Genomic DNA, 17,525 nt, shown 5'->3' with positions numbered 1-17,525 from the left:
TGTCCAATCAAATCCTCGCTTTCAATGACGTTACAATACTGAAAGATGGAATCCCAGTCGGATCTCTCGTACTTTACCCTTATCGAAAAGGGGCTAATACGGAAATAACTGAGAGGCTACGATTGATGGAATCCTCTCCACATAAAAATAGATTGGAACGTCACAAACTCGAAAAGGAATATATACTTCATCCACCAATGGTGTAGTAGTAGAGTTATCACGTGAAGTCGGTCTCGACGAAGATCGCAGCCATATTGTGAGGGAAGGGAGAAAGACATTTTGAGTAGGCCTATATTTTATATTTGATTTGATATCTGAGGGGTGAACAGGGAATTGGATTAAACATGGCTACGGTAGACAATTTGAATTCAAATGGAACCTTTATGAAAGGAAATTTTTTTACCGAAATAAATCGACAGCTCGGTCTTCTCCCTGGATTTGCGGGATTAACACAAGATATGGAGAAATTAGACCAAGAAACACAGACACCGGGAAGTACAACTCCAGCAGATAAAGTTCGACAGATGGCAGAAGTTATAGCTTCAGATGTTATTTCTACATTTGAGGAAGATGATGATAAAAAGCCTCAAAACAGATACTGTAAAACTATGAGAAGAACCGTGAAAGAGATGTCTGACCGACATAATATTGCTTTCAAATCAATGGTGCAAAAACTCAATGTGAATGACACTAATGCCTTTTCAACATTTGTATCAGTTGCTGATGAAATTTTTGAAGATGGGACAATTAACTGGGGTAGAATCGTTGCAGTATATACATTTGCTTCTCGGTTAGCGGTTCATTGTCAAAAACACAGTCCAGACTCGGAAGAAAGGATTGCTCTCTATGCAGGAAAATATGTTGCCAGTAAACTGGGGCGATGGATTTTAGATAATGGGGGATGGGTAGGTGTTTCTAATTAATATTACGGTATTTTAATAAAATAGGGATAATATGACTTTTAGAAAAATAGACATTGATGATACGAGGTTTTATTTGGATAACCATCCATTATTTTATAAAACCGGATAGGCCTATTAGTATTAAGAAAGAAATGCGAAATAAGTGTTTAACTAAAACGTGGTCTAGAATGTAAGGTCATCATGGTTGCTTAGTGTCTATTCAATGCAAGACAGACATGCCTTGGTAAAGTGTCAGTGACGTGTAGTGAATTTGAATACATTTGGCAAATGGCCAAATTCCACAAATAACCACTATTGGATTTTTTTTACCGCAAATATGGTGATTCATAAATTCATGTATTGAGTCTACATTCTTCAAACTTGGCATGTGTTCGAATTTAAATGCCAGTTAAAGAAAATTCCTTTTATGGGAAAACCTACTTTGTCAAATCAGTAGAAATGTTTAGTCTTTGAATATTGTATACACGCATGAATTTGATATTTAATAAAGCATTATTTCATTCCTGCTTATTCTTTTATCTAGGATGCCTTCGCTGATTATTTCCCAGAGCAGGGGGCAACCGAAGACAAGTTATGGAAAGGACTGATGTTCACTGCAGTGGGTCTCGTCACGTTAGGAACAATGGTTGCCAGGAGCTGAACAGTAGAGACAAAGAAATCCAACATCTAGTCAGCTGAATCTCCATTCATCCTTCCCCAGGATGTAAAATGTCTCCAATCTTGGAAGCAGACTGTTGAAATTCGTGTTCAGTTGGGGACAACTTATTGTCTTTTAACTGGTTGTCATTTGTAAATAACTAACCCAGTGGAAATAATTTTTGTCCATTTAGATCAGGGGGGGAAATGTTGGCAGATTTTATAAATATAAAACGATTACTGACAATGACCCACTGAGCAGGAAGTAAAAAAAATACACTTGGTTTTCCAATTTAAAGGTGCTCTTGTGAAAACTATTTCCTTATATAATGTGAAAAACCATTTCTTCTGTAAATAATGCTAGTTTTTATTTGGAAACTAAAACTGATACTTTTAGAATATAGTGGATATGTCTGGTTATAGTAAAAACCAAGGGCAGTGTATGCCAACAGTGCTTGCCATTTGATATGATGTGATTGACAGACTCTTGTCTAAAAAAAAAAAAAAAAAAAAAAAAAAAAAAAAAAAAAGATAAAAAGATAAATAAAACACAGTAAATAGACCATTGTTAGTTGTTGCAAGTAGAATTTTTAATTTAGTACTTGTTACAAGCATTTAGAATTTGAAGGAGAGAAACAAGTATAAAGATTCTGTCAATATATCATTTCTTGGCAGTTACATTTAGTGCTGTAATTCTAAATGGATATCATGTTTTTAGACATGTAGGACTTGATATTATACACAACATGCAGCATCCTTACAGAAGGGCAGGATCATGTACCTCATCAGCTATTTCATGTTTTAGTTCATAATTTTTATGTTTTTATGAATGTACAAATCTGCAAATGAATATTGATCTCATCAACTTCCAACAAAAGTTCATGTAATAAAAGTAATACTTTTTTTTCCTTTGTTTTTTTTTTTTTTTTAATATTTCAGGCCATGTCAGATTTTAAGGATTTTGAATGAAAATTATTTAGCAAGGAAAGTGTGTAATGATAATTATTTTGATAAATGAAATTGAAACGGAGAATGTATGTGAGTTTATTTTTGTTTTCTTGTTTGATGCTGTACACTTCAAGGTTGATAGGCATCTTTTTGTGCAATAATAAAAATATAAATCCAAATAAAATACAAAAGCTGACTTTTTAGTTTCACTTGTATGCTAGAATGTGTGAGATTCTGGGGCCCATTTTATAATATACCTTACAGCTGGACTATAGTTGAAAGAAGATCAAGAACATGTTGGCTGCGTATGGATTTCGATATAGTACGTCTTTATTAACGGCTGAGAATTCTGACAAAAACGAAAGTAGAAGATAAATAATGTAACAAGAAAATTTTATTTATGAAAATACGTACCGGTATGTGCGGTTCATGCCCTCATTAAAAGTGTCACCATTTAAAGACTAGAATGACATTCAGTAATCTTTGGTCCCGCCACTCTTGAGTGACACGTGATAAAACAGTTTAGAGTGTTTCCTGTTTTCAATAACGTTTGTATCAAAATCCCATATTGCGCAAGGGATAGGGGGTTCCAATTCCCCAGGGACCAATTTTTAGCATTAGTATGGCTTTTACGCCATACATTGTGATTTTTAGACGAAAATGTTTTTCTTTAGGTTTCATCTATCACAGATGAGGAAACTGATGCCATCAAAACATGTTATCCAAAGTTTGAGCATATATATATATACTCTGTTCAGCATTTGCAAGAAAAGGCTAAAAGAAATCAATGGAAAATTATTTCTGAAGAACAAGTACTAACGCCATTCACTTTAAACAAAAGATGATTTTTTTCTAAAAGCAGGTTTTCTGGGTACAGAACACGGATTTCTATTTGGAAAGGGGACAAGAGCTGGGGCATAATTGCATGTATGTTGCGGTTCCTATCTTTCTGAAAAAATACTCCAAATTCTTGAGGGGAAAAACGACAACAATAATTGTGATTTTTTAAGCATGAATTCTAAATTCAAAATTTTAGGAGATTGAGGGGTATCAAAATTACCACAATTAGTAGAGCTTATGTATTGGGGAAATTCATGACAACCAGGATCTTCGCTAACCAAGGATGACGATCCACGGTGTTTCTATAATAGAGAAACACCGTGGATCGTCACCCTTGGCTAGATAAGATGGACAACCAGTTTTTGGACTTAGTGGAGTAACATTGCATGACAGAGGGAGCTTCCAACAGAATCTTGTACAAACAAATGTTCACCTTCCATTCGGTTTAGCTTGCTGTAACCAACGAAAAACATGCTAATTTTTTGGGGTGATTTTATTCTTCTTCAAATATTTCAAATCAGTCTAAATTAACATTCAGATTTCAGGGGATGCTCTTTTAACTTTTCCAACCATTAACAAAATTGATAAGTAAGAAACCTGGTCAAACAAAGTGCAAGGACAGCGAACACAACACACTGCTTGGTTTTACAGATATTTTTTTTTTTTTTTTTTTTTTTTTTTTTTTTTGTTATGACGTAGGATTTCCTGGCCTTTTTGCTTATCGATGTGTTAGTTTGAAATGGCAAACATTTTTGTCACACTCCACATTTTGCAAGATGACAGCTCTGCAGAGAAATATGTTAGTGTTTGTTTTGTATAGATAAGATAAGTTTATTCCAATTTTGGGCCCAGAGGGCATAACAGTAAGACAGTTTATAAAGAAGGAAATTCAAAAAAGAAAGAAAGTTTACAACATTAACTACATGTTACATAGACTGCAAACTGCATGTGGATGCAGCATGTTGGGGAAACAAGTACATATACATATATGAATTGCTAATCATGTATATATATACAAGTAGATGGACAGTATCAGTATTATACCAATATATGAATAATAAACTATAATGATTTTTGCAGTTTTAAAGCATCACTTCTTTTTCTGAAAGTTTGCACTAAATATTCACTCAATTTGACAATTACTGGTTTGTCTTCATTAATCATCAACCAAGTAAATTTGTCCTTATTTGTTAGATAGATAAAAAATTTATTGAGCTTGTATATACCATTAAAAAACATATTTCTCTCTTCAACATAGAATGGACAATCAGTAAGGAAATGAAATTCATCTTCAACACAATTAAGGTTACATAATTCACATATTCTTTTGTTTCTTTCTAAAGAAATCTTCTGGCCAGAATTGGTTTTTGTAAATTCATATCTTCCTCTTTCAATTCGAAGGTCATGTGCACTAATTCGAAATCTACATAGAGTTTTTCTTAATTCTAGGGATTCTAAAAATATATAACTTTCCATAGTAAAGTTTTCTTTATACGAAAAATATGTTGTGAGTTTTCCTGATTTCTGACCCTCTTGTTGCACATAGGCATGTACATTAATATATAAAAGATGACTCCTGTATAGCCTGGTGCCCTGGCCTATGTGAAAGAACTGTTGGACGTGGAAATGTGGTGATGATTATTCTTTTAAATTCATACTCTACGTACATTTTTTAAAAACGCGAGTTATCGTTCTTGCGCTATGAAAAAAGGATAGTTCTTTAAAAATATACTTCAAAGTCTATTTTTATCAAACATTTTTGCGTTTATTTGAGACATACAGAAAACAACATGTTTTCTTGTGGGGTTTTTTAACGTGTATGGCCAACAGGCGCCGCGTGCCATGCAGCAATCGCAATGGACAGAGACAAAGCCGTAAGAGTTATCTTTCTTTCCTGCCTTTGTTGTCTTACAAATTTTAACGCAACCGCAACTTGTGGTGATCATCAAAACTAAATTGTCAACGATATGATATTTCAGTACTTAAATCTAGTTTCTATTTTATAAAAAAAAAAAATATACACCAAAATTAAATATAAACAATGAAATGTCTTTCTTTGTTGTTTTATCGTTATGAAGATGCATTCTGTACATGAAGCAAAATGCAGAGTAACTCGATTTCAATCTGATTAAAATAAGATCTTTGATCCGCTCCGTTCTCAGGTAGCACAAAACGTTTTCATAGCATTGTATTCCTGTTGTAAGGATGTTATCGGAAAACATTACTAACAAAACATTTTTATAATGTTATAATAACATATTTTTTTTCAGTTGTAAAAACGTTATAAGCAAACGTTTTTGACCAATGTTTTAAAATCATTTTGTTATCGTTTTAAAAACATTATAAAAACATTATTGAAAATGTTAGGATCATCTTTCTTTTAAACATTTGAAAATACGTTTTCAAAACGTTTTAATAATGATTTTAAAAACATACTTAATATACTATGTTTTTCAAAAAGTGACCCAAATCAAAGTAGTGTTTTAAATATATTCTTTTGAAAATGATTTTTTTTTAAATTACATAATATTAAAATGTTGCCAGCCAACACAAATATAACATTGCCTTACAATGTTGATAAAACATTTTTAAAACGCAACAGAAATACATATAACTTTAAAAAACTATTAGTACTTCAACTTAATTTGATTTATTTAATTGATATAACACTTTTTAAAAAAAGTTTAACAAGACTCAACTGCAGTATATTGAATTATGATAATCATTTTGTAAGTTAAGGACAATGATTTCATGCTTCTAAATTACCGGAAATCATCTTACATCAGTTTTAAAACATCTTTGATACAAAAAAAAGTAAACGTCTATTTTTAACTTAACAATATTTTAAACAATGGAATTCATTCCATTTGCTTGTGGGCATGCATGCTCTGCTCTGGGAATTAAATTCCCCCTTTCAATGTGTTTACGGAGGGTTATAATGGAATGACACAGCGGGATACTATGGCCAAGACTCATACAGCCGATCCTATAGTTATGCAATTTTCTAGCGATTTGATATGCTGTTGTGGAAAGTTTTGGAAAACCCAAGCCATTCTTGTAACACAGAGTCTGAGAGCTGGTGAACAGTCGGTTAAAGTGAGTATAATTTTGTAGTTAATATTAATTTTTATTTCTTATAAATGCCAGCATTGATATGTAAATGATTCATTCTGTATATTTAGCAATAATTTTGTAAATTTATGTTTCATGTTCAAATCTTTCTTTTTCATAAAAAAGGGGGAAAGAAGTCGATTCAAAAAGATGAATTTCCATCAGATTCCGAATAATATTATGAGATGATTTTTCCAAAAATACAAATTTTATTTGCAAAGAAGACTTGTTTATTTTATTTTATTACGGTTCAGGTTTTTAAACATATTCACAGTATATAAAAACATTGGTGAAAGGATTTGAAAAAATTTATCAAAATTGTTGGAAGAATGTATATAATCTTGTAAAATTGAATTTTAAATGCTCTCAAATGGTTTCTATAAATGTTCTTAAAACGTTTCTTCTAAATGTTCTCAAATGGTTTCTTAGAAATGTTCTCAAAACATTTCTTCTAAATGTTCTCAAATGGTTTCATAGAAATGTTCTCAAAACGTTTCTTCTAAATGTTATGAAAACGTTTCTTGGGAATGTTTACAAAACATTGCAGTACAATGGTTTCAAAAAATGTTATGCCAACGTTTAAAAACCCACAGAAATCACGTTATAATAACGTTTTAAAAAATGTTTTCATAACATTTTCACAATGTTTTTACAACGTTTTAATAACGTTGTTGTGCTTCCTGGGATTGTTATGTCGCTTTTTTTGTGTAGCGACATAACAATAACGGAGCGGATCAAAGATCTTATTCTAATCAGAATGAACTCGATTTATTTAAAGTTTCCAAAGCTTTAAAGTTGAATATATTAGTATGATTGTATATATACGTTAGAAACGTGGCATAATCTATGCATGACTTGCCTTGTGTCATAAAACATACATAAAACATGTAGACAGTCAATCCACTCTGGACATAAGAATATACTTTATTCAATATCTTAATGACCTTTTGCTCGACAGACATCAGACTTGGAACACCGGCACACCCTTAAGAGTAGATGACTCCTACATAAATATAAATATATATTACCGAAAGGAACAAACAAACAGCAAAAGAAAAAAGAAAGAAAAAACACATTTTGCTCAATCTTCGCTGACACACTAAAAACCTTAAGATCACTTCAGATTTGGTTATGTAACAAAAATATATTCAAGTGAAAATACCCTCACGAAACGTAATATATATAAATCAATACCATTTTAAAAGAATTAAAAATAGCGATGTACATGTATGAATATTAAAAAAAAAAAAAATGAAATAAAAGGCCGGGAAATTAGAAACTACAAACTCGATCTGATTAATTTTAAGTAAATCATAAAGTTCGAAAGTCTCTTTCAATTCAAAAATAGATAGCACGAATTGACAAATGGTATATACACCTGTACTGTAGATTCGCAGAAAAAATCATGATATTTATCAAAATCATCATTAGATATATTTAAGTACCGCGATTTGTTTTATTAGAAGGATTACATACCATTGTCGGTTTTGGATATATATATATAATTAAGCTTATTAACTTGGCGACCGATGATGATACATGTATAAAAATTTCTCCCACCCCAGGCTAGGGAAATGGTCAATTCACATTAAAACTTAAAAGATCACTTGGGTTTTAGTAAAAGAACAAAAGGAAAGAAATATGAATTATTCAATAAGAAACCCCCATATCATATCTAATGCATGAATACATGAAAGTGTATAACATAGAGAAAATAAAAACAACTGGTTTCATTTCAATTGAATCTTTTCACAAAAAGTGGGAACTACATGTAGATTCCCATCCAAGGAAGTCTTTTTATAAAAATTAAAAAAAAAAAAAAAAAAATAGACATTTTCCTCTATGATTGAAATTTGAAAGTCTTTTTTATTGTTAGATTTTAATAAATGTGATATCTGATATCAACCTGGTATTTAGGAAACTGAATTGAGATATATACTAGAAACACAAATCTGATACATCTTTGTGTCATAAGTTCGGTTTTGAAAGTAATAGGTTTGTTAACAACACTTGTTAAAAATGATGAAAATGAAAACGTATGTTTTTAAAAGTAAAATGCATACAATTTACCGTACGGAATGTGATTTATTCCCATGATTTCTCAATTAAGTTCAAAAGTGGGATTTTTTTTAAATCAAAGAGTTGTATAGGGAGAGGTAATATATTTAAACTTTTGAACACCATAGAAAATTTATATAAGTGGGTATTGAAGGTAAGCATGTGGTACAGATTTTGATTTCCTTCATACCTTTTAAAGAAAATTACAGGTTGTTAAACGTTGAGGAAATATTAAATTAAGATTAGTCCGTCTAACTCCTCCAACAGTTTTCAAGAGGATTTTGATTCTCAGCAATATTTAATTTTCTTTTATGTTTAAGATATTTACAGGTTGTTGAACTTGACCATTTGAGGAAATATTTTGCCCACAGAACTCTTGCTTTGTCTATCTACAATCTACCACAGTTTTTGATTTATGGTACCTTCACATTCACGGATTTTTCTTACGGATCCTTACCTATTCCACAAATCCGTAAAAGTACACGGATTGTTACGATTTAGACACGGATACCGACGAGTGATTTACGAATGCTTGCGATTGACTACGAGTCGGAGATCCGTAAGGACTCGTAAGAAAAATCCGTGAGTATGAAGGTGGTATTAATCGTAAAGATTAAGTATGTACTCGTAAAGTAATCGTGTCTATAGGTAAAGCGCTCGTAATGACTTTGAACAATCCGTAAAGTGATTGTAACCCGACGTGATTGAAATCATAAATATAAACTTAGGCATTCGTAATAATGCGTAAACAACTCGTAAACTATCCGTAACATATCGTAAACTAACCGCAAAAATTCGTTTAAAAAACTTTCTACGAGTGTTTTACGGATTCTTACGAGCAGTTTACGTGTTCTTGCGATCAGTTTACGATACTTACGGATTGTTACAAGTTATTTACGGAAAATGAAATCCGTGGACAATCGTCAAATTTTTTTGACGTGTCAAAACATTTGCCCCTACTTTCACAGATCCTTACGAGTGTATGCGAGTTGTGACGAGTTATTAACGGATACCGACGAATGATTTACGAATGCTTGCGATTGACTACTGACGAGACGGAGATCCGTAAGGACTCGTAAGAAAAATCCGTGAGTGTGAAGGTGGTGTAAGCTTTAATTATTCATACGATGCAAAGAATGTTATACAGCCTGCTGATGATTGATACCACCTTAAGCAATTAAAGTTCTACAAATAATGACTTAAGACACTTTCCACGGGTGCATTACGTACGTTTCCGGTACTCTTGCTTGTATCAAGCCTCCTTAAGGACCGGTTCACATTATAAAGTTAATCCGGATTATCCATGTCATTAATCGGGGTTAACTTCAGTCAGTGTGAAACGTCCTTAAATTGAAATGCGTCCCCCGGATATATAAATGATTAGGAAACAATTGTCCACATTCTGTGGAAATCCGGATGCAATACACAGTCTATGTATATTTATACATCGAATATAAACATTATATTACACCGTATCAGACATCCATTTGTTAATAGTTCCAACATCTGGTTGTTAAAAGTTCCAAACCTTTATTTCTTAACAGTTCCAAACCAAACATTCTTTTGAAACCAGTTCAAAACATTTATTTCTTAATTGTTCAAAACATTTATTTCTAACAGTTCCAAAACATTCATTTGTTAACAGTTCCATTTATTCACTTCTTTAAAACTATTCCATTCTTTCATTTTTTTTTTTTATTTTTTTTTTCATGTAACAGTTCCAGATATTCATTTCTAAATAATAATACCATATTTATATAGCACCCTTTTCATACACTATGTACGCTCACAGATGCTTTACAATGCATATATACCTTACAAGGGAATGTTATACACATAATACATAGAAAATAAATAAAACATTAAAAGCTGTACCTATCCTCATTGTACATATAAAACATGAAAACACAAGATACCATAAATATGCTAGATAAGAATAAACATCAGTTTCAGGGCGTATTAAAATAATAATGAAATACACACACGCATACACACCATATAATGTCTCAGGTATAATACATTAAAACATACAATCCCCCCCCCCCTTTTTTTCTTTTTTTTTTAAATAAAACATCACAAAATGGTACTCGAAAGCTAAGACACACAGTCTTTAGTTTTCACAGTTTTTCACAGAATCTAACCTACACGAATGACTGAAATGATAGAAACTAGTCCTGGAAAACTTGATGGAAAAAATGTGTTTCCAGTGACTTCTTGAATGCTCACAGTGTTCTACAGTCCCTTACATGTTCTGGAAGGGCATTCCACAATTTTGGAGCTATTGTTCTGAAACACCGATCTCCGTATGTTACGGTTCGACTTTCTGGAATAACTAAAGTGACTGATTGTTTTATAGACGTAAGATTTCGGGTAGGCTTATATACCTCCAGTAATTGTTTGATATAAGTTGGGCACTCATCATGTAAGGCTTTGTAAGTATAAGTAAGTATCTTATATTGTGTCCTATAATAATATAATAATATAAATAGTTCCCTCATTCATTTGTTAACTGTTCCATTCATATGTTAACTATTTCATTCATTTGTTAACTGTTCTATTTATTTGTTAACTGTTCTATTCATTTGTTAACTGTTCTATTCATTTGTTAACAGTTCTATTCATTTGTTAACTGTTCTGTTCATTTGTTAACTGTTCTATTTATTTGTTAACTGTTCTATTCATTTGTTAACTGTTCTATTTATTTGTTAACTGTTCTATTCATTTCTTAACTATTCTACTCATTTGTTAACTGTTCCATTCATATGTTAACTATTCTATTTATTTGTTAACTATTCCATTCATTTGTTAACTGTTCTATTCATTTGTTAGCTGTTCTGTTCATTTGTTAACTGTTCTATTCATTTGTTAACTGTTCTATTCATTTGTTAACTGTTCTATTTATTTGTTAACTGTTCTATTCATTTGTTAACTATTCTACTCATTTGTTAACTGTTCCATTCATATGTTAACTATTCTATTCATTTGTTAACTATTCCATTCATTTGTTAACTGTTCTATTCATTTGTTAGCTGTTCTGTTCATTTGTTAACTGTTCTATTCATTTGTTAACTGTTCTATTCATTTGTTAAGTGTTCTGTTCATATGTTAACTGTTCCATTCATTTGTTAACTATTCTATTCATTTATTAAATGTTCTATTCATATGTTAACTATTCTATTCATATGTTAACTATTCTATTTATTTGTTAACTGTTCTATTCATTTGTTAACTGTTCTATTCATTTGTTAAAGGCATAGGGTCTAAGATGTTGGTAAAATTTTGCATGTTCCAAAAAGGTGGCGAAATTAAAGATCATAACTAGAAAATCTCAAAAAGTCCTTCAGAATGTTTACAAATGCATTGTATACGATAATTCCGTGTTGTCATTTGCCTAAACTGGTACCCTGTTGACTTCGCATTTATTATGTTCCAGATATTCATTTCTAAATATTTCCATCATTCATTTGTTAATTGTTCTATTCATTTGTTAACTGTTCTAATCATTTATTAACTGTTCTATTCATTTATTAATTGTTTTATTCATTTGTTAACTGCTCCATTCATTTGTTAAATGTTCTTTTCATTTGTTAACTGTTCTATTCATTTGTTAACTGTTCTATTCATTTGTTAACTGTTCTGTTCATTTCTTAACTGTTCTATCCATATGTTAACTATTTTATTCATTTCTTAACTGTTCTATTCATTTGTTAACTGTTCCATTCATTTGTTAACTGTTCTGTTCAATTGTTAGCTGTTCTATCCATATGTTAACTATTTTATTCATTTTTAACTGTTCTATTCATCTGTTAGCTGTTCTATTCATTTGTTAACTGTTCTATTTATTTGTTAACTGTTCTATTCATTTGTTAACTGTTCTATTCATTTGTTAACTGTTCTATTTATATGTTAACTGTTCTATTCATTTGTTAACTGTTTTGTTCATTTGGTAACTGTTCCATTTATTTGTTAACTGTTCTATTCATTTGTTAACTGTTCTATTTATTTGTTAACTGTTCTATTCACTTGTTAACTGTTCCATTCATATGTTAACTATTTCATTCATTTGTTAACTGTTCTATTTATTTGTTAACTGTTCTATTCATTTGTTAACTGTTCTATTCACTTGTTAACAGTTCTATTCATTTGTTAACTGTTCTGTTCATTTGTTAACTGTTCCATTTAATTGTTATTAGTTTAATTCATTAATTTGTTATAACTGTTAGAACATCCTGTAGGTGCGACTTGAACATCTAATACCCGTTAAATCTGGTCAGATGATAGCAAATGCATCATAATACGTTCTGAATTACCTATAGTTTAATGGGTTGATGGGTCATCATTGTTGTAACCATCTCTTTCCTAGCGAACATAAAATGACAGTTGTAACAAAGTACCTAACACATTATCTAGAGCAGACTTGTGGATTAGATCATTTAGATCGCCTAAGAAGATGTGTTTGGGTGGATTTATCTAACATTACAGTACAGAATTCTTAAATAGCGTACAGCGCTGTGCGCTATGAATTTTTAAATCTGATTAACGTGGCTTGTTCTTCGGTATATATTCGGCGACATTGAACGTTGAAACGAGAAATTTAATATACAATGAAGTAATGTGTATGATAAATCGTAGCCATAGAAACTGGTACATATCATCATAGCAACTAATAATTTTTTTTTTATAAAGCAATTCGGAATTCAGTTATGATTTTGATTTTTCTAAATTTATGAAATGAAGGCGTTTAGTTTTCTTTAAGCAATATAATGTGCTTATATAGAGTGAACTCGGGATGTATTGTTTAAATAGATTAAATTGCTTCACGGGTCTTTAAATTTAGGTCGTACAATGTATATTAGTTGATCGGCCCGTATTATGAACAGCGTCAGTATTACACGTGTCGGCATGGCCTTGTAGATTTTAATAAAGTATACATGTACATGTGCACGATCGCGACCCCCTTACAAAGAACGGAATACGCCGGACTCGCACTTCCGTCATAAAAGTAAGTAATGATAGTTTACTTGTGTGTTACTATCATATTGTACATGTATCTGTAAACTAAACATAAATGTTAATAATTATTACTTCTATAGATAAACTGTCAGAATGCTGATAATCAGCTGTTTTGATGAGTCTGCAGATTTATTCGGGAAGGGTTTCTACACGGCTTTAAACTTCAGTATAGAAGGCCTACGTCATCACGCGAGTCCAATAATCTCCCTAGCCTTAATGCTAATTTAACAATAGCTAACAATAAAATTCACAAAGAAGTTGCCTTAACACGCGTGGCTGGCCCCTTTAATTCACCACCATTTCCCAACTTGCAAGTTTCACCACTAGGCCTGGTCCCCAAAAAAGATGGTGACATGCGACTCATACACCATCTGTCTTACCCTGAAAATGCATCGATCGATCATTTCATTGACCCTAAAGCATGTTCAGTACATTATAGCAACATAGACCAAGCAGCACAGTTTATAGCCAAGCTTGGAAGGGGCAATTTTAGCAAAGACTGACATTAAGTCAGCATTTAGGCTGCTCCCTGTATCCCCTGGCGATTTCGATTTGCTTGGGTTCAGAGTTCAAGGCAAGTACTACTTTGATAAAATGCTACCGTTTGGGGCTTCAATTAGTTGCGCATTGTTTGAAAAGTTTTCGTCATTTTTACATTGGCTCATCCAAAAACATACACAGAACCAGTTCATTGTTCATTATCTTGATGACTTCTTTTTTGTGGCCCACCCCATTCTTTTGTCACCCACCACTCCCTTCAGGCTTTCAAGTCTATATGCGCTGACATTGGCGTTCCCATCGCGGATGAAAAAACCGTGGAGCCTACCCACATTCTCACATTTTTGGGCATCGAACTCGACACCATCAATATGACCATGCGCCTCCCTCACGAAAAATTAAATCAACTTATGTCTTCATTACAGTACTTCTACAACGCCAAAAAGGTCTCGCTTCGCGAAATGCAGTCTCTCATTGGTCTACTTAACTTTGCTTGCAAGGTCATCGCCCCAGGACGAGCCTTCTGTCGCTGGCTCATCAATTCATCTATCGGCATCACTAAACAGCATCACAGAATCAGGGTAACAAAAAACATCAAAGCAGACCTTCTGGTCTGGAGCAATTGTTTAGAGTCTTACAATGGCATTTCTGTGATTTCGCTTCAACCTTGGGTATATGATGAAACAATTCAATTGTTTACAGACAGCGCAGGGGGGCCGAAGGGAGGTTTTGGTATTTATTTTGCGGGGAAGTGGGCACATGGGTCCTGGCCAAGTAGTTGGGCTGAGCAAGACATCATTAGAGACATGACTTTTTTGGAATATTTTCCAGTGGTTGTCGCTCTTACCTTATGGGAAAACCAGTTTGCTCATTCCAAACTCCTATTTCACATTGACAATATGGCAGTGGTCCATGTTATCAACCAGGCTACATCCAAATCCGACCGGGTTATGAACCTGGTTCGCAAGCTAGTATTAACATGCCTCAAGTCCAATATCTGTATTCAGGTGTCATACATCCCAACCAAACAAAATTTTATAGCAGACTCCTTATCTCGTTCACAGTGGGGCAGATTCAGGCGACTGGCACCCCAAGCAGACCTGTCCCCAGTTCCACAGCCACACGACATTTGGCAAATCTAAAGCTGGAGGCAGATCGACTTCTTCACAGATCATTAGCACCATCTACACAGCAAGCATATTCGGCTGCGCTTAACAAATTCCGCAATTTTCTTGTTCAATTCCATTTCCACCCATTTTGGCCAGTCCCAGTCACACAGTTACTACATTACATTGGGCACCTTTCACTGCAAAACATGTCTTACAGGACTGTATCACTTTATCTAAATGCCATCGCCTACAAGCATAAATACATGGCCTTCAAGATACAACCAAATGTTTCATTGTTACCAAAACCCTCGAAGGACTGCGTAGGTCAGCAGGCGTAACCAAGGATATCCGTATTCCTATATCCTACGAACTTTTCTGCCGAGTTACCCACTCCCAACCCAATGTATGTAGGTCTGCTTATGAGTCTGCATTATTCTCGGCGGCATTCACCATCACTTATTATGGTTTGCTCAGAGTTTCTGAAACAATTGCACTACAGCGCTCTGACATTACTATTGTGCATCACAGCCTTTGCCAAATTATCATACAAAAGTCCAAAACGGACCAGATAGGCAGCTCTGCCAAAGTGGATATCACTCCACATCATAACTCCAGCTTAACCCAGTTGCGACCATCAGTCAGTTCCTGCGCCTTCGAGACCGAGTATCCAGAACCGGCCCCTTGCTAGCACACTTGAACACTAAGCCCTTAACAAAATATCAGTTTCAAGCAGTATTCCAAAAATCACTGCAATTCATAGGAGTATCAGGTCACTTTAGGTCACATAGCTTCAGAATAGGCATGGCAACAGAATTAGCAAAAATGGGCCTTTCTGATTCTGAAATCAAGGCCAAGGGAAGATGGCGATCTGCTGCATATTTAAGTTATATCCGAACATAATTCTTTAATTTATTAGATGTTCTCCTATGCTAACCATACCAAAGTTATTGTAGGTACCCCTACAATTTGGATCCTTGGATCATCAATCCCTTTTTGGGCAGGACACCATGCAGCAACCCAACGGCCAGGGGGAAGTAACCTTAATTTACCTGTTTTAATCAATTGGCTTGGTCGCAGGGGAATGCATTGGGTCCAACTGGATAGTGTGGTGTCTGAACATTTACTTCATCTAGCCCCACCAAAATTTTTGCTAATACATCTTGGCTCTAACGACCTTACTACACCTGCATTGACAGACATTGAGCTTGTCCACAAAATCCAGTGTAGCTTGTACCGCTACAATGTACTTCTTCCCAACACCACATTAATATTTTCATCAATGTTACCCAGATTATATTGGCACGGTGCCCCACTTACTGCAGGCGGCAAAATCAATAGCAAACGCCTCAAAGTCAATAAGGCTATCAAAAAGTTTATTACCCAAGAAGTCACTGGCTGTTATATTAACCATGACACAACTATCAGGGTTTCAGAAACTCCCCTGTTCAGGCACGATGGTACTCATTTATCCAAAACAGGTCTAGACATCTATCTAAACAACTTGCAATCTGGGATTCAGTTGTTTTTAAATAACACGTCTAACATCTACCCTTCAGAGTAGCTCAAATTAAGTGTTCAATTTTTATTTTTGTGGGGGGACATAGTGCCTATGTCCTGTGGCGGGGACTGGGGGATACCGTAGTGTAGGCTGGGATCAAGTGGCCCCATAACCTGGTGGTCTCCCCCACCCTGCATACAAAGCAGGGGGGGGGGGCGTGGCTCAAAGTAACAATGTGTAGTTGTGCAAATATGGTAACAATCGTGGGTCATGGCCTGCCAGGGCTGGTCCCACCTCCACCTCGTTCAAGCGGGGGGAGGCCACAGTCTGGTAAATGTAAAACCAGGTGGCGCTGGAGACAGGGAGAAGGGCGGCCCCACCTACACTGGTCCAGAACGCGGTAATCGTTCGGATCAGGCACTTGTGCTTACACTCGGCCTCCTTTGTGCTCATACTGTCTTGGTACAATTGCATGTATCCCCCGTCCCCCACAAAAATTGCGGCCTTTTCATCCACTTACAAACCTTGTTCCATTCCATATGTTGTATCGTGTAAATTGTTCTGTTGTACCTTTTGAAGCATCAATAAAGTCATGTTCATATTCACGGGTGTTATCATTCAAGGCAATGGTGATGCATTAAACACGCTGGGATCGGACTACATTTGGCTCGAATGTCGAGCAAGCGGGCATGTGCTGCGGAATGCCTAGCTCACTGGATCTGATAATTAATACGTTCTGAATTACCTATAGTTTAATGGGTTGATGGGTCATCATTGTTGTAACCATCTCTTTACTAGCGAACATAAAATGACAGTTGTAACAGAGTACCTAACACATTATCTAGAGCAGACTTGTGGATTAGATCATTTAGATCGCCTAAGAAGATGTGT

General features: G+C 34.1%; 1 protein-coding gene across 1 annotated transcript; it reads left to right on the top strand.

The window, feature by feature from the left end:
* The first annotated feature begins 344 nt into the window (after positions 1–344).
* On the top strand, positions 345–2,703 carry LOC125652054 (bcl-2-like protein 1). Its single transcript, XM_048880958.2, has 2 exons — positions 345–905; positions 1,447–2,703. Exons 1-2 carry the CDS (start codon positions 345–347, stop codon positions 1,561–1,563), a joined length of 678 nt encoding a protein of 225 aa, XP_048736915.1. The 3' UTR covers positions 1,564–2,703.
* The last annotated feature ends 14,822 nt before the right edge of the window (positions 2,704–17,525 follow it).

Source organism: Ostrea edulis, chromosome 5 (genome assembly GCF_947568905.1).
Source record: "Ostrea edulis chromosome 5, xbOstEdul1.1, whole genome shotgun sequence".
Taxonomy (NCBI): domain Eukaryota; kingdom Metazoa; phylum Mollusca; class Bivalvia; order Ostreida; family Ostreidae; genus Ostrea; species Ostrea edulis.
The sequence above is the reverse complement of the archived record's forward strand: the minus strand, read 5'-3'. Positions and strand labels throughout refer to the sequence as shown.

Bases quoted from the DNA above. Each gene is read 5' to 3' on its own strand.
- LOC125652054 (XM_048880958.2), top strand. From the start codon at position 345: ATGGCTACGGTAGACAATTTGAATTCAAATGGAACCTTTATGAAAGGA. The intron at 906-1,446 runs GTAGGTGTTTCT...TCTTTTATCTAG, and splicing joins TTTTAGATAATGGGGGATGG to GATGCCTTCGCTGATTATTT.